Source organism: Apodemus sylvaticus, chromosome 4 (assembly GCF_947179515.1).
Source record: "Apodemus sylvaticus chromosome 4, mApoSyl1.1, whole genome shotgun sequence".
NCBI lineage: Eukaryota > Metazoa > Chordata > Mammalia > Rodentia > Muridae > Apodemus > Apodemus sylvaticus.
This window is the reverse complement of record NC_067475.1, coordinates 35,587,025-35,607,758: the sequence shown is the minus strand read 5'-3', so window position 1 is coordinate 35,607,758 and position 20,734 is coordinate 35,587,025. Positions and strand designations below refer to the sequence as shown.

General features: G+C 39.7%; 1 protein-coding gene across 2 annotated transcripts in view; it reads right to left on the bottom strand.

The window, feature by feature from the left end:
- The window catches only part of Ank2 (ankyrin 2), a 203,055-nt gene that overhangs the window by 52,849 nt on the left and 129,472 nt on the right, over positions 1-20,734 (bottom strand). For both annotated transcript variants that reach the window (XM_052179290.1, XM_052179289.1), the window contains 5 exons: positions 12,675-12,747; positions 11,154-11,207; positions 7,362-7,506; positions 1,820-1,922; positions 1,014-1,117 (listed from right to left, as the gene is read on the bottom strand). In XM_052179290.1, the coding sequence (XP_052035250.1) occupies positions 1,014-1,117; positions 1,820-1,922; positions 7,362-7,506; positions 11,154-11,207; positions 12,675-12,747 (479 nt within the window). The remainder of the gene's footprint in view (positions 1-1,013; positions 1,118-1,819; positions 1,923-7,361; positions 7,507-11,153; positions 11,208-12,674; positions 12,748-20,734) is intronic.

The following is a 20,734-nucleotide window of genomic DNA, read 5'->3' as shown; positions in this document are numbered from 1 at the left end:
TAGACCAAGAACTAACTATAGTATTTAATAAGGAAAACAAAGTGTTTATTTCAATATCTGTCTAATTTTATATTGTGATGTTTAATAGACTATTACACTAAAAAGTTCAAAATGTTTACAATGTCATGGACTACTTCCCTGGAAGGAGGCTATTTTAAAACACTAAGAAGAAGAAAGGGCCCACTGTTCAAAACAGTTATGGAGATTACACATAGGGAGTTTGGAATAATAATTTAAGCCAATGTATTCCATTTTTCATATAATATGGGTAGAAATTTCACTTAAAAGAAAATACATGAAGATTTGTATATAATTATAATATTACCATACTATTACTAAAACCTGAGGGCAAAAACAATTCAGAAAGTATTATATTTTAAATTCTTTAAGAAATATGTACTGTATTAAATTCTTATATCCCAAGGAAGAATTTAGTAATGCTGAGAGGAACTGTTCAAAGTCTGGTTTTAACTTTTAAGTAGTGATAAGCAGGCAGTGTTGAATACACTCTACAAAGGGCGTTGGAGGCACAGCTGAGAGGACACTCCAGCTACTTGAGTGTACACATCTGTGTATGTGTGTGACTTGGACTTCCATAACCATCACCTTAAATGCATTGATAGGAGAGAGTAAAGGCATTTATTTCAAAGGCCAGTTAGTTAATCTTAGCAGAATGAAACTTTCAAGTAAGCAGCTGACCTCACCTCTTTTTAAAAGACGGCTCTAAAGACTGCGTGCGACCAGTAAAGAAGTGGCCAGCTTATTCTAGTCAGTTAGCAAACTGTTGCTACTCGTTATTTTAAAACAGTAGTTTGCTATGCCGAATTCAACCTCCTTTTGCTGTCTCATTGGCATAGCTGGAACCATGATGGAGAAAGCGATGTTATTCACAGGTTGAAACAAAGGGTACCTCCTCTGTAAGCCAAGCACCCACTAAAGCCACTGGACAAAGCTGTGACTTTCCGCATCTCTTTTTACCGCTTGATCTGGATACATAATATTGATTCACTCACCCTGAATGAATAGGACTGGAAGAAAGGGCCACGTTGTCTAAGTTCTCAGTGCCCCAGCTCAGACGATAAGAATTCCTTTCTGCCTCCTTGGCTAGCGCCGACACCTACGCACAAAGAACAGTGGATTTAATGAAAACCGATGCTTCAAAATTCAAGTGAAATACAAGGAATTCTGAAAAAGCATAAAACAGAAGGAGCTATGACTTAGAAGATTTTCAATAAAAAAAAAACACAAGAAATAAACCTAAAATAAACCTCTTCTAGTGTATTCCTTTCTAACTCATACGATAGCAGAGGACTTTGAAAGCCACTGTCTATATCCCTATATCCAATCCATCAAATTAGACTTAAAATTGAACAGTTCCAGAGTAAACTTAAAGCCCTTTTCTCACAGCTTCAGTATTGCAACAAAATATACTTTACAACACACCATTCATTGTATAAACAAGTCCTGCTCTATTTTTTCCCTCATAATGGAGATATTATTTACAGAACACAAATCTTTAAATAAAATCTGCAGAGAGAAGACTAGGTATGGTTGAAAAAGAAATACTATATTATTTCAGGGAGAGAAAAAAAGCTCAGTGTAAAATCTGGTGAACATTTCTCAGGCTATAGGACACTGTCAAATCTATCATCCCGATTTCGTTGTTGTCATTAAGAAAGAATTTAGGTCTTTATTGCTATTTCTTTTTGCTTTCTTCCCTCAACCCCCACCCCCAACTGGTTTACATCAGATATTTGTGGCATTAGGACCTATGAAAAAGCAGTGCAGAGAGCAGACGCAAAGGCAGAAAGTCGTGTACCTGGTGGCTGGGGATCACAACCGTGTCGTCAATCATGGCACTGTCCCTCAGGTACGATGCATGGCTCAGAGTGTGAGACCTGTCGGAACTGAAGGACCGGAGGCTGGTAGGTTGGCAGGAGGTCATGGTCATGGACCCACAGCGGTGGAGGGTTGGGAAGGTGAAATGTGCCGAGCAGGAGAATGGAAAAAGCCGGCTATTAGCTACCAGTGCAACTTCCAGGGGACACAGTCTCCGAGCGGCCCTACCCAGGACTCTGCCGCTAACACTGAACAGCAAGGGCACAAGGGAATCCGCAAGTTACATTCGATACTCCTAATCTGATTCGTTTTCTTTCCAGAAATGTTTGAAACCAGCAACTGTCACTTATTTGCCAGTGCGGGGCGGGAAGGGGGGGGGAAATTTTGCACAGGCAATAGTTCTTAAATCTGTGTTAAACAGCGTCCCTGCAGCCGTGGGAAAATACTGGGTAGGAAGTGGACTACTCAGAGAGCAAGAGCAAAATGAAAAGGCAGATTTTTTTTCCCCTCTTTACTTTCTCTTCTCTTCGCTTGCCACATTCTCTTCCTTTCCACACCGTGAAGAGCTGAATGTCAGTGTCCTCCCCTGGAAGCTACACAGTGAAATGAACTGTGGCCAAATGCGGCTTCCTGTGGAAGTGGGGTTCCTCCTGTTTACCTCGGGTGAGCGCGACAGTGTTGTTATCTCAGAGGAGAACGGTATCCCCTTTGCATGCCCTGTGTGTCCTGTAGGAATCCCTAAAGAGTTGCCATGGGGATGAAAGGCAAGAGCAGGACAGACACACGCCAACTCAAGGGCAATTCACCAACGGACGCTGACCAAAAGCGATGTGTGGCTTCAAAATGCAATTAAGGCCTTGCTATTCAGTGCTTTATATTTTTGATAAATCTGATTTTTGTAATTCCAAATTATAGACTCAAATGCAATGGGCAAAACAATTGTCCTTTGCATAACTTATTTCCTTCTAATCAATCTGTACAGTCAAATGACGTTATGCTGGTAGCATTAGTTTTGTTTTCCTGAGACAGAGTCCTAATCTGTAGTCCAGGCTAGCCTGGAATTCACTATGTAGCCCAGGCTGGCGTTGAACACTTTTCCTGCCTCTATGTTCTCAGGTCTTTCTCAACTGGTTTTGATTAAGAGGAGGTAGAGGGAGTTATTAATTTTTGTCTTGTCTAAATGACTAACAGGGAGAAAGACACAAAGTAGTATACAGCCACAGCAGAGAAGGGCAGATATTAGAGTGTGAAGACAGAGAGAGGGAACCAGACAAGACCACAGTCTGAGCGTGCACTCCTTTATGGATCTTACATAGCCCTCTCTGCTGCCTGTCGTCTGAAATTCTAACTGGCTGGTGCATCAAACTCATGTGTCCTTTTTTTTTTTTAATTTTTTAAAAATTTTATTCGATATATTTTTTATTTACATTTCAAATGATTTTCCCTTTTCTGGTCCCCCACTCCCCGAAAGTCACATAAGCCCCCTTCCCTTCTGTTCTCCCACCCATCCCTTCCCACTTCCCTGTTCTGGTTTTGTCTTATACTGCTGCACTGTTCTTTCCTCCCCTAATGATGTCACAGAGCCTATTTAAATGAAGTAAAGATGGCTGGAATATTCTAACAGCAGAGACATAATTCTCTCTGATGAAATAATAACAAGAATAAAGTTTTGAAAAAAAGTTTAAATCTCTGCGTCATAAACTGCACACGTTTGGTGGGAAAAATTACAGACAACTTTAAACATGTTACAACAGAGTTACCATTTAGAAGACAATACTTTGGGGAGGCTGCCTGTTCAGGTAATGCACTGAGAATAACATGCTCAAAAAAATTAAAATGCACTTGTTCTCTTGGAGGACCCAACAGCTATAGATAGAAAAAGGGATTCAATCCACACTTTCCTTCTCTCACACAACTGCCTTAGAGACTTGAATGAGTGTAACAATTACTAGCTTGGGAAACCATAATACTTCTTAGACATTCAACTTGTAGAGTTTGAAGCCCCTTTGGACAAGGAAATATACAACATTTTCAGTGTGGTTGAAGAAACAGCTGTGATTTGTTGTTACTTAGAGTTTTTCAATTTGAATTTGAACACTTGTAAGCAACAATAATAAATGGATTCAGATCCAACTGACTGTTCTTTAGCTGTGGTTTTGCTCCATATGCATTATAATATGTGTGTGTTCACCAACCAAGGAGTACAGATGGAGGGACCCACAGTCCAGACACATATGTAGCAGAGGATGGCCTTTTCAAACATCAGTGACATTGGTCCTGTGAAGACTCGATGCCCTAGTATAGGGGAATGCCAGGTCAGGAAAGTGGGATTTTGGGGGGCGGGGGTGGTAAGCAGGGGGAGGGGTGATGGGATAAGGGGTTTTTGGAGGGGTAACGAGAAAAGGGGATAACATTTGAAATGTAAATAAAGCAAATATCTAATAAAAATATGTGTGTTTTAATCTTTCTGTATTTATGCTTACTTTAGGCACCTGAACGTTGTTTTCTGCCTTTTCTCAGTATAGACAGGCTGATTAGTTACGGGAGTGCTATGCTCCTATGTTGTCAACCACAAGGTGGCACTGTAGGAGTTAGAGTCAGGGCTGGTTCTTGTGACACTGTTACCCTAACTCCAGCAGTTACTAATTTAGCACAAAGGGTGGCAGGGCGGGAGGCGGGGAAGGAAGGCAGGGAGAGGCCGCTAATTTGAGGGAAAGTTTATAATTCTAGAATGTAAGCAGCATTTGCCAATGCATGTCCCTGCGTGCGTGCATGTGCGGGTGCATACACAAGTGCGCATGTGCTCACACACACACACACACACACACACACACACAGTGAGCAGTGAGCTGTGATGAGCAGGGAGCAGGGAAATGCGAATGTGCCCAGGAAGACCATGGGTCCACGCCATGTAATACCTACCTGGGAATGGTACTATGGACAGCACACCAAATAAAGAAATAACGAAAGAGAAGAATGGTTACCAAAAAAAGTGATGTACCAGAGCCGCTCAAACAGAACTGAAAGAGTAATTAATAAATCATGAAGATGAGGTGTGGCCTGTAGACCTATTTGGGGGCTTGTGTGTTCACACGGTGGTCAAGAAGTGCCCATGGGAATCCAAGAACAGAGGGTGCAACGTTTGTTGCATGCCTCTGTCTTTGTATGCTGATATGTCTCAAAACATTCACACCCCCCATGCCTCTATGGAAAATATGTTATAACTCTCAACTTTAGATTGCAAATAGAAAATATGAGTCAATTGGGCATTTTTAAAAAATAATTAGAAACTGATGAAAATGAAGTGTTCTTTGGCTGAGTTTAATCAGGCTATTCATAGATTATTGTGAATTCACACAAAGCTATAAATAATTTCTTACGCTAGAACATAAGGTGGGGCTGTCCTGAATCTGTTACCTACACATCCCACTCCCTTAACTGGGCTGATTTGTCTGGCCTCAGAAGGAGAGAATACAGATAGTCCTGCAGTACCTTGAGGAGCCAGGGTGGGGTGATACCCAGGGGGGGGTCTCCCCCTTCTCAGAGGAGAAAGGGAGGAGATATGGGGGAGGGGAGCTGTGTTAGAGATATGGGCTGCTATCAGGCTGAAAAGTGAATAAATAAAAAAATAAATTTATAAAAATTACTTATAGCAGAAAAAAGAATCTCAGATTACAAATCCAAATCTGTCAGTGGATAAGAACCTAGTGTCTGGAGCACAGGTTCTGTCACCTCTTCTCCACACCTCCCAAGGGCTCCTCCTTCCTTACCTTGTCCCTAAAGGCCACCTCTGTGCAAGCCACCAATACTAAGGAGTCACAACTCCTCCTCTTCAACTGCCCCATAAAACTCACCAAACCAATCTCACTAACCACATCTCAAAATTGTCACTGTGGAATACTTTGTAAAACTGGGCCAGGGTTAGAGTTTAATACTGTCATAACCACCAGCCATCAGTATGCTGCAGCAACGTCCTCTAGTCCATTGGCCTCTCTCTACTAGAATAATTGTGTCACAGAAGAGGGATTCTGGTAAAATACAGGTGTGCTTCCGCTCCATTCCTGGTCCAGTCCACAGGAATGTAACCAACACAAGCCTCTGCTGACCCCACTGCACCACCTTGTGGTTCCTCTAACACAAGCCTCTGCTAACCCCACTCTGAGGGCTTCAGTGTCTTCTGCCTTTCCCAGCAGCACTGCCCAGCATTCCTCCTGGTTTGGGCCACTGCCTATCAGTAAGCTTGAGTCTCTGTCCTGCAGAGGTGCTTGGAACCCTTCTGCCCCGGCCTTTCAAGGTCTCTGTTAGGCTATGAATTTAGTGAACATATTTTAATCATGTTGGTACCTCCTGGACTTACCAGAATGATCAGTTCAAAAATGAACTTTACACGATACAAGAGAAAAAAAGTGAGGAAAAGGGACAACAGGAGAAGGAAAAATCAAACAATAAATGGGAACCAGGATCTCAAGGGGAAAGCCCCCAAATAAGTTGCCTTCAGAGATTATTTATGTAGAACTGATGATTCTTCCTTAAATGAAAAATTAGTGGGAAACTCATAAAGTGGCTGGCAAGAGTCAGCTTTGCACTAGGATCATGGGACTGCTGATGGGAAGACATTACAGTAACATGGACAAGCACACGTGACCCAGCTTAGCAGCCATACTTCTGAAGAAGCACCCAGAGCATTCTTAGTCATCTTGCTGTTGAGAGTAGCATGCACCAGGTGTGTTAGTTAGGAGTAACCAAGGTAACATTGGTTCAGTTCAGAATATTAGCAAGGCTCCTCAGATTTGTCTATAAATGGGATCCTTACGGACTCGGGTCACCTCTTAAGATGCTGTTCTTCCTTTTTGTTTTTTATTAAATGAAAAAGTTGACTCCAGGGCAGTTTCCCTTTGTGCTTTTTTTCTGTTATTCTTCATAACAGATTTTTGAGCACACAGAAATTACATCCCCAAGAGTTACGTTAGAATCAGGGGTATCTGGAGATGTTAACCACATCTCCCAGGCAAAACTGTCCTTAGAATTTGTCTACAGAGAAAAGTGGCAGCTGATTAAATACATCATTTTGAAAGGCAGGGACTCCTTTTTATCTTTGCTCTCTCTTGCTTTGTAATGGCTGCACGATTATGCTATATCATTTGATATCTCTGAACTAGTTTCCTGTTCCTCCAAATGGGCTCTACTTAAGGTGTCAGAGACATGAACAAGATGGCACACTAACAAGCAAGTGAACTATTATTGATCAAGGTGCTCAGTGGCATCTGCATTCTCTATCACCATAAAAAATATACAGCCAACTAGGCATAGTGATATACGCCTACAGTGCATGCCCAAAACTCAGGCGGCTGAGACAGGGGGATCAGAAGTTAGAGGCTCATCTGAGAAAGTTCCATGCCATTCTAAACTACATACCCTATCTCTAGACACCAAAGGAAAAAGAGAAAAAGGGGGGGGGGAAGAAAATGTCTAAAAGATGTGGTGTGCCTACTTGTGAAATTTAACGTAAGTTTTGTGAATACCTGTCAGATCTTCCCCCCTCCAGACTGTAGCGAAGGTAGTTCATGCCATCCAGGAACTGACTGCTGGGCAGTGAGTCGTCACCGAGCTCCTTGAGATCTTCTGGCCTGAGGTATTCTCCCCCGTCACCTGTCACTGTGTCATCACCTGGAGGCCATCAGACAACAGTGAGGGAAGACACTTGTTCATTTTAGTATCAGCAACAAAATATGCCCATAGTTAGGAAATGCATTCACACGACACTGCACATCAGGAAGACACAGCACCCATGCGCATGTCTACAGATGGCTAAAGCCTATAGAGAGAGTATTTGACTAATTTCCTCAAAAGGCATCAAGAAAAAATAATTAACTGAATTGTAATTCTTTGAATATCTTTCAACCTGCTTTATTCATTGTTTGTTAGATTCCTGATTCTCCTTAGTTTCCAGTTCCGACCCCAGTCTCTCAGTAGCCAAGGTGGTCACAGGGCACAAAAGTAGCTCAAAATAAGTTTCTGTTCCTTGTGTGTTAGAATGTCTCAACACTCCTTAATAAGACATGACCCACATTGAGGATTTTCTTACTCAACCTCTTTCTTGCCATGCCTTGGTGGGGAGAAGATTCATAAAGGTGGATGTAGCTGGATCCAGCAGCACAACCTGGGAGTTAACACAGTCTCAGACTTCCTCCCGGTGTTTATGGATTTGTGTTACAAACAGAGTGAGCCATCTGATCAATATATTTAAAATAAAATGCACACTTTTAAAAATGCTGGTAAGCCAGTGCAATATTTAAAACCCTCTGATCACACTGAGTTCAGCAGGCCGCGGTTGTCATTAATATTCTCCCCCATTCTCTGCCTCTTTTCGTGGTTGTTCTGAGAACAGCTGCTATGTTCGGTTTATTAAAAGTGAGGCTTCAGAGTTTTGGAGACACCCGTGGTGTAATAGACCATGATGTTATGATTATGACCCCTAAAATATCAAGTCTCCAAGTCTAATAACGGTGTCCAGAACCTAATCTGCTATTGTGAACAGGAGTGGCACTTGTCTTGGGCCAAATCTTCTTGATACTGTATATAATTTCTCTCTAAGTTATTTGCACATAAAAATTCTGCTGCTCAGGACTGTGCATCAACACTAAGTGATAGGAAGTATGTATGAGAAGAGTTAAAAGAGAATATTTATCTTATTCTATTTCTTAGAGCCTTATTCCTCCAATCTGTTTGAAAACTTGGTCTAGAGTCTTGTCTCTAGCCAGCTTCCATGGCTGGTGTTGGATCCAGTCACCACCTCCATGCAGGACTCTCCCTCTGTGCGGTGAAGTGCTCACCTTCCTTTAGCCAGTCTTAGACCTTTTTAACTGTAATACTCAGTTCCCTCTTCCTTTTATAATCAAACTTCCTTTCATAATCAGACATTTGCTATTGCTAATTGATTTTAGTAATTAGACAATGACCAAGAGGTGACTTCTTTGATAAACAGACCTCCTTGACATCTCTGACAGAATTTCTCCTAGTCTTTTCCCTATTACTTTGAGTCTTTCTTCTCAGTTTCCTTTGTCTGAAGTGACATTCCCAATGACTCCTACTATATCCCATTTACCACACATTATTAAACCTTCAAGAACCTCATATAATATACTGTGTTGAAAAGTGGATCCATCTTAGACCTTTGTCACATTCCAAATACATATCTCAGTCTCCTCCAAGGGTTCTGCACCTGGATTTTCTGTAAGTACCTCACATTTAGCATGAGGAAACAAAATGTTTATTATTTGTCCACTTCATATCTCGCTGACATACTTCTTGACAAACTTTCTATATGAGATACTTGTATATACTTGTCTCCATGCTTTTAGTGAGGGAGATGGGAGAGATGAGGGGTTTCTTTTTCTATCTATCTATCTATCTATCTATCTATCTATCTATCTATCTATCTATCTATCTATCATCATCTACTATCTATTTGTCTATCTATCTATCTATCTATCTATCTATCTATCTATCTATCTATCTATCTATCTATCTATCGGTATGAGTGTTTTGCCTGCATGCATGATGCCTGTTGCATATGACTGCTAGATCCCCTGGAAATAGGTTTACAATGGTTGTGTGCCATCATGTGCATTCTGGGAATCAAACCCAGGTCCTCTGCTAGTGGTTAATTGTTCGTAACTGCTGAGCAGTCTATTTGAAAACAACATTCTGAATTAGGAACATTAGCTCTTAATTGGGAAGAACTTCACTATTTCATAATAATTGTTCACTGACATATACTCTATTAATAAGTTGTCTGGTATAAAACAGATACAACTGTTTTTCCCATATTATACAACAAACTTAATGTTGAGTTTCCTTGTTGTTTCCTGTACTTGGAACAATGTCTTCTTAAATTATAGATGTATTCATTTAATAGATGACTCTCAGATTAACTAGTTCATTTTCAGTTGTATTTCCCAGTTGTTTTGCTGTTTTGTTTTTGTTTTTGTTTTTCTGGGCAGCTTCTTCCTAGGGACTATAAGACATCAGTGTATACAATTTTTGTTGCTGTTTTTAAGTAAAATTGATAATCTAAAGATTATAAGATAATAATAATAAGATTATATATGACTGGTGACTGGTATATTAGCCATGACCGGACTCTGTGGAACACAGTTATCAAAAATATGGGGATTTTTTTTTTAAGATCAAAAAGTGTGGTCACAAGTGTTACCCATTGTGACAACCTCTATGATGCATGAATAGAGGCTCTCTGAATTGTCCCTGAGCTCCTGCTCTTGCCCTTGCTACTGAAATATGGGGAGACCCGATGCCCTCTTCTGGCTTCTGTGGGTACTACATGCAAATGATGAACATACACTCATCAAACACACACAGTAAACCATTTAAAAGAGTGCATTAATCTAAGACTCAAGTTAGTGATGGCTGTCATAATTCTAGATAAAATTAAAAAAAAAGAATGCATTATTACACACCTGGCTATCTCCTTACACCCAGTACTTTCCTCCCTGAATATTTTTAAAGATATTTAGTGGTTAACTTACCTTTATTCTTGACTATCTTTTAGAAAACAATCCCATTACTACTTCTAATTATACATTTGCTGAGGCTGACCTTTTTTCCCCTTTCAAGACAGATTCTCTCTACATATCATAAATCTGGCTGTCCTGGAAGAAAGTACCTAGACCAGGCTGGCCTCAAACTTTCAAACATCTACCTGCCTCTGTCTCCTGAGTACTAGGAGTGAAGGCATGTACCCCCCATGCCCAGCCCAGGGGGACCTTCATAGTCTGCTCTGAGTTTATCCTCCTGCCTATAGTTACATGCTACCATACCTAAATTCTAATTTAATAATATATTCTTCTCATCTAAGAAGGGCAGTGTAAGCACTCATCTCAAGTAATCTTAGCTGAAGGTGTAGATAGTAACTTATAGATTAGTTACCAATATGTCATGCTTACTTCAGTATTAAAGAATTAACTTTTCCTCAAAGTCTCTATTTAAAAAAAAAAGATATTCTTCTGGGGAAACATTCTTGCAATGTTCCTCGAAGAAAATAGTTTTGTTTAGTAGGTCTCTGTAATAGCTGCTAAATTATTACCAGAATAAGCAAATCACGGCTTTAAACTTACAAGTTAATAAAATGCACACATCAAACACACACATGCACAATTCCACCCACATTGCACAAGCTATTTCCAAAGAAATGTTAGTACCAATCAAGAAGACTTTAAGACTTCACCAAGCTGCTTCTATTGCACTAAGAAAAGTTAAAAGCAAAGAAAAGCGATCACTCTGAGTCCTTATGGTACCTGAGTCACTAAGTGCTTCCCCATCAATAAAGTGGTCATCAAACTGCTTAAGAGCTGTACAACATATGAACGAGAATCAGAAAGATAGTCCCACCAAAACCGTCATGTGCATATGCGGATGTTGGAACTCAGCTAGTAAACACTATAACACAACACACATGCATACTAAATACTCAGAACTGCGGCCTTTGGCAGGACTTTTAAAAATTACTCATCATAATACACCGATCCAACATTCGTTTATTCCGGTCATAATTCTTATACACACTGACACAGCTCAGTGTGCATTGCCAATAAAAAGGCAGCCTGGCTCCAACTGGTTCCAAGTAAGACTAAGAATGTGAAGCCTTGCCTTGAGATTTGATGTCTAAGAACCTAAAGATGTATTTAATATTTTCTACAGACTTTTACTATCAGGCCCAGCTCCACCTTCGTGGCAATGATTTTGCAGAGATATGCGTGCATTTTCCATGTCCATATGCCATGGCAATAGATTTTTCAATCCCCACACACTGGCTTTGCTACTGGAAGCTTGTACACTTTATGTGGTACTTCTATAATCTTAGGGTAGTTTTTGTTGTTGTTGTTGTGGTTGTTTGTTTTTTGTTGTTGTTGCTGGTGTTGTTACTTTTTTTGGTTTTTATTCCAGAAAGATAACACAGGGAAATACAAAATATAGAACAAAGAAAAGTCACTGAGGAAGTAGAAAAGATCCCTTTTGTGCCAAACATGGATGCTTATCCTACCCCTAGCAGTCTCCTGCACACGTTTTAGAAAAACAGTCTTTTTCAGAGCTTTGAAATCAACTGTCTAGATTATCAGTTCTCAGCCTGTGAGGCACAGCTCCTATGGTGGTCTCATATCAGATATCCTGCATATAAGATATTTATATTATGATTTATGACAGTAGCAAAATTACAGTTATGAAGTAGCAACAAAAATAATTTCATGGTTGGGGGGGTCACCTCAACATGAGGTACTGTGTTAAAGGGACACAGCATTAGGAAGGCTGAGATCTTACTTAGGTAATTTTTACCAACTCTAAAACCGTCATGAAAGTACAGATCTTTCCTAGCATAAAGGATGGTTTAGTCATGTTGGGACTGGGCTACTTGGTGCTAATGTTCTTTTATGCCTTTTTAAGGCTCTTTTTTTCTGAGTTTAATATATGTTCTGACACTGGTACAAATCAGAGATTCCTTAATATACCATTGATAAAGAATGTTTTAAATTTCTTCAAGGCATGTTAATATAAAATGTTTTGGTACAATTAGTATATGTATTAATAATATCAGCCATATCTTTTTAGCATATGGGTGATTTCAAGTTTCTTTCTTATACATAGGCCTGACTTGCCTAGTTTTTCAATGGCAAGAGTAACTTTAGTGGACTAAGTATTGCGACCAGACTTTACATGTTAAGATGCTACCATCCATACTACCACCTTTGTCCCTAAAAAACTTTTAGTTTCCTTGTGTAACAACATGACAACTTTCACAGAAGACCAGAGGAAAGACTCACCCTCTTCATCAGAAACATCAAGAACTTCCGTCATTGTCTCAGGAACATTTAGCTTATGTTTTTCTGTGATAGTCTAGAAAGACAAAAATCATTCATTGCAAAGTTAAAACCAAAGCCAGACAAAAGTTAATCAAAGCCACAGAGGTGATCCCTGTCTACAGCAGCAGCAAGTTATCAGACGTCAGCCACCCTATCTCATCCACATGGACATTTAGAGACTTACTCTCTTTCATGAAAACTCCTTTGTTCTTTCTAAAGATAAATGACCAATGATTCCAGGAACATTGTACAAGAGAAGATTCATTATTGTTAGTTCCCATTTGAAAATTGAGTCTTTAGAAATGGTGCTTGTAATTAGACATACTGGGAAACTAAACTAATGACTTCAAGACATATCTAAGATGAACTAAGTGAAGTTTCCAGAAAAAACATTTCAATGAAGCAATAATAAACATGTATGTATAAAAACCATCAGGAAGATGCTGTAAACAAGGTGGGCTGTGTAAATTATATGTCTCTCACACACACACACACACACACACACACACACACACACATATATGCGGGGGTTAGAGGACCAGCAGTAGAGAATAAGTCATTGTTACAGTGCTCACAGTCTACAGTTACAGTTTATTGTTGATTGGATTTCAATGGTGCTCTCCCGAATGGCCAAGAGCAAAACATTTCATCCCTGGTGTAAGAACCTGAGAGATCAGACTGCCCTGGCTGCATGACTCCCAGTTGAACCCTCACCCCATGAGCTGCAAGGCCTCAGTTTCCTTGTTGAAAACCACAGATTAATGTTCCACACAATTGTTAAGTATGCTAATACAGGAGCATTAGGAACAGTCCTCAGAATAGGCTAGAAGTCTATAAACATCATCTGGAACAACTGGCTATTGTCATTGAAAATTACATTCTTCTTAGGGATGAAGGGCCTCAGAAGTTGTTAGCCACTTGTGCAGCAGGGAACTCCATGAGCGTTATATCCTAAACACAACACAGGAATTTCAAAATGGAAAAAAAGTCTGGCACAGAGAGATGAATGTCATATGACTTCACTAATTGGAGAAATTGTTTAAAAGTCCAATCCTAGAAACAGATAGTAGAATCATGGTTACTAGGGGTGAGAGCAGGCAAGAGAGAGAGATGTGGGCTGGTGTTCAGCGGATACAAAATGTCGGTCAAATGGGTAGGAAGTGTAAGATATGTGTGGCATGCCATGCTGATCATACAACACCGTGGTGTATTGTATACTTGAAAAGGTATTTTCTCCATTATTTTTCTGGGAGTACCATGTATCTCAGACTAGCCTCAAACCTATAAACTTACTATGTGCAAAGACAACCCTATAACTCTGACACTTCTATCTCCACCTCCCAAGGGCCTGGATTCCACATGTGCACCAAAATAGCTCATATAAGAGGTACTGATGATCAAGGGCATGCATATATATACTTTAAAGTGATAAGATTAAGATTATTTTAAAATATACTTAAAATACACCAAGTGACAAAACAGGTTTTCTTTTGAGTAGAATCTTTGTTTAAAGACAATGAAAAAACTAAAAGGCCAGACTATCGCATGGTAATACGTACACATAAAATTGAAGCTCATGTTAATAAGTCCAGTCTGCTATATGACTCTTGGGATGTTTACATAAGACCACACATTAATTTAATGAAAGCAAACTAAATAAATGCTGCAAGAAAGAGAAAGCCAAGGTCCAATGATCTCACCAAGATTAGACAGCAGATAAGTCCTGTGAAATGAACAAACTTAAAGGACTTTTATAATGCAATATTGTATTATTAGTTGAGCATTTCAAATTTGAGCTCTAATTTAGGCTCAGTTAAATTATATATTATATACCATAGATTTCATCTCTAGCCGTATATTAGAATTATGAAAAGCATTTTTGAACTATTACTGCTTTAAGCAGAAAACATGGCTCAGATGGTAAAATGTCTGCTGCAGACGCCTGGGATCTGAGTTCAGATCTCTGGCACCCATGTAAAACCCAGGAACAGGGGCACAGACTTGTAATGCCAGAGCTGGGGACATAGGGAGAGTCCAAGAGCTCGCTCGCCAGCCAGAATAACGAAATCAATAGACTCCAGGTTCAGGGAGACCCTGCCTGACAGTCTAGGGCAGAGAGGGATTGATGAAGACACTGCATATATGGACCTCTGACCTTCAATTACACACACACACACACACACACACACACACACACAAACAAACAACAACAACCACCACCACAACAACAACAATAATAATAATAATAAGTCTTCATTCTGGGTCTAGGATCCAGCTAAGAGTATTTTTTTTAAAAATCCCATTTAGTTCAAGACTAGCCTAGTCTAGAAAGTCAGTTCCAGGACAGCCATTGCTACTTACTTAGAACTAGTCTCAGGGGGTAAAAACAAAAATCCCATTTAGAGATATTATGAAACTCAATTTAAGGCTCATATTTTTAGCCTTAAGGAGACTGTCACATTGTAACATACTACTACCCTTTTCTGAAACATATTAAATACGTATGTAAATGTAAATAAAATGATTTAATAATGGGACTATATCTATTGTAGTTGACTGACCAGGAAGTCTGTTGTTACGTGAAAATGTTCTAAATAATTAACTCTTTCAAGTCAACTACTTCTATAAGACAATGTGTCTCCATTTGAGAGTAAATGGTCATATGAAAGCCTACTGCCCTTCTTCAGACGCTGGTGGCATGTGAGCATACTGTCTTTGTTCTTGCAAAAATCAATAACCAGGCTGCTTTCTTTGCAGTTAAATGCTATCTGTTATATAAGGAAATATATATGGCAAGGGATCGAAAGCAGCACACAGTAATCATTTTGGTCACAGATATTGTAATGAATAATTACAGTGCCCATGATGTAAAATGCAGTCTGTAGCATGTATTTGAAGTTGATGTGCTCCCAACCTTCTCAGGCATCAGCAAATGTTTGCTGAATGCATAAATAAATCCTCCTACTCGTAAATAACGTAATTAGATTTAACATACAATTTTCTCTCAAAATAAAATATCCTTAAGATGTTTGTTTACTGAAATAGAAATATTATTTTAAACAACTGCCCTTGAACAGTATATGGAGAACAAAGCTATAATTCAAGAATCATGTACTTCTCTTTCTGCTGCAGAATCCAAGATGTTATGGTCAAGACAGGAAACTACTTTAAAAGTTAAAATAAGGAGTGTGCTGTGCCCAAGATTAATGAGATATAATTAAGTCAGACAATGAGTTACTCATCGTACTATGGGAAAAGCATAGAAAATATAAACTGTTATCATTATATTTTATAAATACAGGATAATATCTGGTTTTCCCTGTGTGGGGGGAAAACTGTACCCTTAACCAACCAGGATTAGTCAGCCACTATCCTCACCCCGCCCCACCTCCAACCTGCCAATGACTTGTTTTATTCACACACTTCCCAAGCCACCATAGCACAGTGAGTGACCGTCATCACATGACCTTTCCACACCCTCACCCTTTGGCTGTCATCAGGTCACCTGCAGGCTATGCTTCTTTTGTTAATGTCAATCATATTTGTTTATATAACTTTCCTAACTAGGTAAAATATTATGTGTATAATTGGCTTTCTATAAATACTAAGATAAATACTCTGAAAAGTTTCAACACAGATGTGTCTCCACAAATAACTGCTACCCAGTTAGTTGTGGGTGAGACAATTATAAATAATTTGGAAAAAAAATATATCAGAAAAATGTAAGGACTTTGTATGCCACACGTTTCTTTAAGAAAACATACAGAATATATAAGACTATAAAACATTTTTTTAAAGATGTATTGGTTTTTAATGGGTATGAATGTTTGAGTTCATGTATGTATACACATTACATGCATGCATGGAGCCTAAGAATGCCAGATAAGGGCTTCAGCTCTACTGGAACTGCTGTTATAGGCATTTGTCAACAGCCATGTGGGTACTGGAAACTGAATTTCGGTCCTTTCCAAGAATAGCAAGTGTTAACCACTGGGCCATCTCTTCAGCCCCAGTAAGTTATCTACATGTTAAAAATTATATACACACATGCAGTGAATATTGATGGTGTTTGGGCAAAGATGATAATTTAGCCATCTGAACAAGGAACTACATTCACAGAAAAAAAATGTTGATTGAATGATGTCAGGTGACATCACCCATATTCAGTGCACGTTCATTTTGATGGCTCCTTTAACAGACATGGTATCAAATCAAATTAGAATGTGGAGCTTACATTTTCTTCATTGCTTTAAGAAAATCTTCCCTAATGATTAAAGGGTTGTATATTTAATATGATGCACATGTGGCAACTTTGGATAATTTATTAAATAATTTATGTTCTCCTTAGCAATGATTATTTGCCACATCATGCATCATTTTAAAATTACACAAACAATAAAAAGCAGTTGATGATAGTGGATTACATGGAGGTGTGAGTCATTCCAGTCTTAGTAGACCATGGCTGTTGGCGATGGCTGCTGGGAATATGCCCCCCACTCTGGCACACTTACAAGGACTTCATCCTCAGACAATGCTGAACTGCCTCGCCTCCCCTGCTGTGCCTCTCAGTGTAAATTTAGAAAAGCCGAGGTTAAGGAAACAGGCCACGATTCCACAGAGCCTGGGCAACCCCGGGCCGCACCAGCTCTCGCTTACAATACCCTGCCTTGCTCCGCTCTCACACAATGCCTGCATTCATACTCTGGGGTAAAGAACTTGGGAGAGAAGTTTCTTTTCTTCAAGGGAACTCAGGTGGCTGAACAAATGGCAAAGCCTCCAAATGCAAGCGATGGGAGACGTGTCCATCATGTATGCGGCGATAATTCAGTGACTCCGTTTAATGGTAACCTCGCCATGGACCATTTGATTCGCTAGACCTCATTATGAAATAAATGCCTTATACTGCTTGCTATCCTGGTGGTTTTGTTGGTTTGTTGTTTGTTTGTTGTAAACTGTAGAAAATGACATGAAATATGACATACGATCTAAAACCAATGAAGTATACATCTTGGGTGGTATTTTTGGATGAAAACTAGATAGGAATCATTCTTTCACAAAATGTTGGCTAAGCTGCTTTTCAGGAAAATCAAGATTAATTATGTTGGCATGGTTAGAAAAGTAGCTCTTGTGATCCAGCAGCCTGAATTGAACTACAGACGTGTCTCTCCACGCCTAGAACACTACTAACCTTACATCTTAATTATGAGGTATCATAGACAGCACCCTAGAGAGAGAAATAGAAAGAAGTATGGAGGAAAAGAATGAATGCATATCACATCACAAAGGGAAATGCACGGCACAAAGAGAACCCATCCACACTTCACAGCTTTAAATTCCATGTCAAACCAAATACAATTCTATCAGAAGCCAGCTAAGGGAACCAGAAAAATAAAGATAAAAGCAGGTTCAAGACAGTTAACCGTTGAGATGGAGAGATGGCCCAGTAGTTAAGAGCACTAGCTGCTATTCCTGGAGACCCATCTGACATTGCAGTTCCAGAGGATTTAATGCCCTCTGTGGGTACCCGGCATGCACACGGTGCAGACATACATGCAAGCAAAATACTCATACATACAACAACAGCCACAACCCATGACACCACTAACACAACCCCCTTAAATAGAACAGATCATAGGGAGGTTGGTTTATTTAATGTGAATGATGTACCTTAGCTGAAATCTGATATTCTATGTGTTATTTACAGTTTATTGGCTTTTTCACCTAGACATTTGAATTATAAGTTTATGTGTTTTTATCAAATAATTCTCAACATTAAAATGAACATAAATGATAATATAGTAATGAATAAAATGTAACAAATTATAAATAATTAAAAAACAAGGACTGTTAAAAATGTCCTAAAAGCAGTTGCCTTGGATTTGAGCCAACCATTGGAGATAGGGCCTCCCATGCCTGTCCTGTACATTTGATTTCTGACAAGCCATCAGATAGCTTGCTTAGAGATGATAAGTAGCATTTTCTAAAAGTCAGCAGCGTGTGCTGGGGACGCACTTCACCTGTGTAACTGCAGAATTCCCACCGAGGTGTCTAGAAGATGACAGTCTAAGGTTGCCAGTCTTAAGTGTCCACTTTGCTTGAGACAGGGCCTCATTGTTTGCTGCTGTGACCTCTGTTAGCTGGCCCTCCAGCTTCTGGAAATCCTCCTGCCTCCACCTCCAATCCTACCAGATGAGCACCAGATTTGCAGATGTGCATGATATGAGTTCTGGGGGTCCAACTTTAATTCCCTCCTTGAAGGCAAGTGTACTAGACACTGAGCCATTTCCCAGCCTTGTAGTTAGAACGTTTAAATCAAATGCTAGTTGCTTCTGCTTTAAAATACACATCCTTACGTGTGAGATCATTTGTTCTGATTCATATTAATTCACCTCAAATCTTGGAAATAAGATGTGAAAGCTTCACAACGTTGAATATGTTTTTCCTCTGTGTCAGGCTGTCACCCCTCCCCCTTCTCCTGGGCAGAGGTGCTGGGATAGACCTACGGACAGCATGTAGCACAGAGGCCTCTCACGTCTGTCCTCCAGTAAAGAAGAAATGTTACTTAGCAAAATGAATGAGAGGAGAGTAGGGCCAAGAGAGGGAAAGAGCCACAAGGCCGCCATCTAGTGGCAATTCAGTGAAAACACAGATCCATGATTCCCAGTGTGGAAAAGGTAACAAAGTAGACAAAAACACAAAACAAGACTTCTGGCAGTACATAAGCTCAGCCAATCTTGTCATGAAAGCCTTCGCTTCTTTCTGATGGGCATGCTATTCTGAGGTGACATAGCCAGGTAGGTCTTCATATGAAGACTTTCCTCTAACCAAACAAAAAACAAAACAAAACAAAACAAAACAAAACAAAAAATGTATTTTTAAAGCAATTAAGATCCAGTCATACTGAAAGACCTTAAATATATGTGCCACAAGAAAATGAAGGTTGGAGGAGATGGACCCATTTATCTCCACTTAAGCAACACATATCGTAGTACTGTTGGACATTCCAGAAACCTGGGCTTTTTTTCCCCCTGAATTAATTTAAAATATAATTTTAATTAAAAAAAAAAGCCCTGGCCACATATAATGACTCCCCCACCCAAATAGGGTGATGAACATAGACAAGACTTTTCTTGTATATAACTTCCCAAATCTATACTTTAGATCTTTATAACTACTGTGTATGCTGGCTAAAGGTCTGTTTGGGAAGTGAGCAGTCAGCTGCCTCCCCTCCAGACATTCTGCCGGGCTTGTGCAGCTCATTAATTCTTCATACTCCACTCTATTTAAAACTGCACGTCACATCAACTGTATTCCGTCTATTTCAATGGCTGTCAACAGGGACTTTCCTTTAGCCCATGAAACAAAATTCCTTTCTTTTCTCTCCCATCGATTAAAAGAAGCAAAGTGTTCTCAAACACAGCAAGCAGCTGTCCTACCTGGGGCCATTTACTAGAACCTTATTCTGAATACTTTGCTGTTGATTTATGGTTTTATTGTTTCCATAGAACATCCCCTGTTTTGTTATTTCGCTACAAAGATAAATTTAAAAGCCATTGTCCATAGAATCTGTGCTTAAGTTAAAGCTAAAAGAAAAAAATTCTCCCAGGAGTCAAAGCTAAGATCAGGACGCCTCCTTTTCAGATTTGCTCTTGGGACTTTTTCTGGCAAAGGCCAAACGGTCATGACTTCTGCCTCCTCAAAGATCAATAGGCATTTTCAAGCCGTGGAAAGAAAGGATTTTAGGCATACACTAGACATCTGCAATTCTCTTTTTGCATTCTAAAAAAATTATCAGGCATATGAAAAAGAAGAAGTGTAAGGATGCCTTGTTGGGTGCAGGAATGCATTTGACTAGTCAGGAGGTCTTTTTAGACCCACCTGACCCCTGGGCCAAGTTGAAGTTGGCTGCAGAATGTGGTACCTCTCTGCCAGCAGTAGGTGTCACACACAACTAGAGGAAAGAGACAGAGGAGACAGGGGAAAAAAGCCACAGGGAAAGGGTACTTTTCTAGAGTTATAAA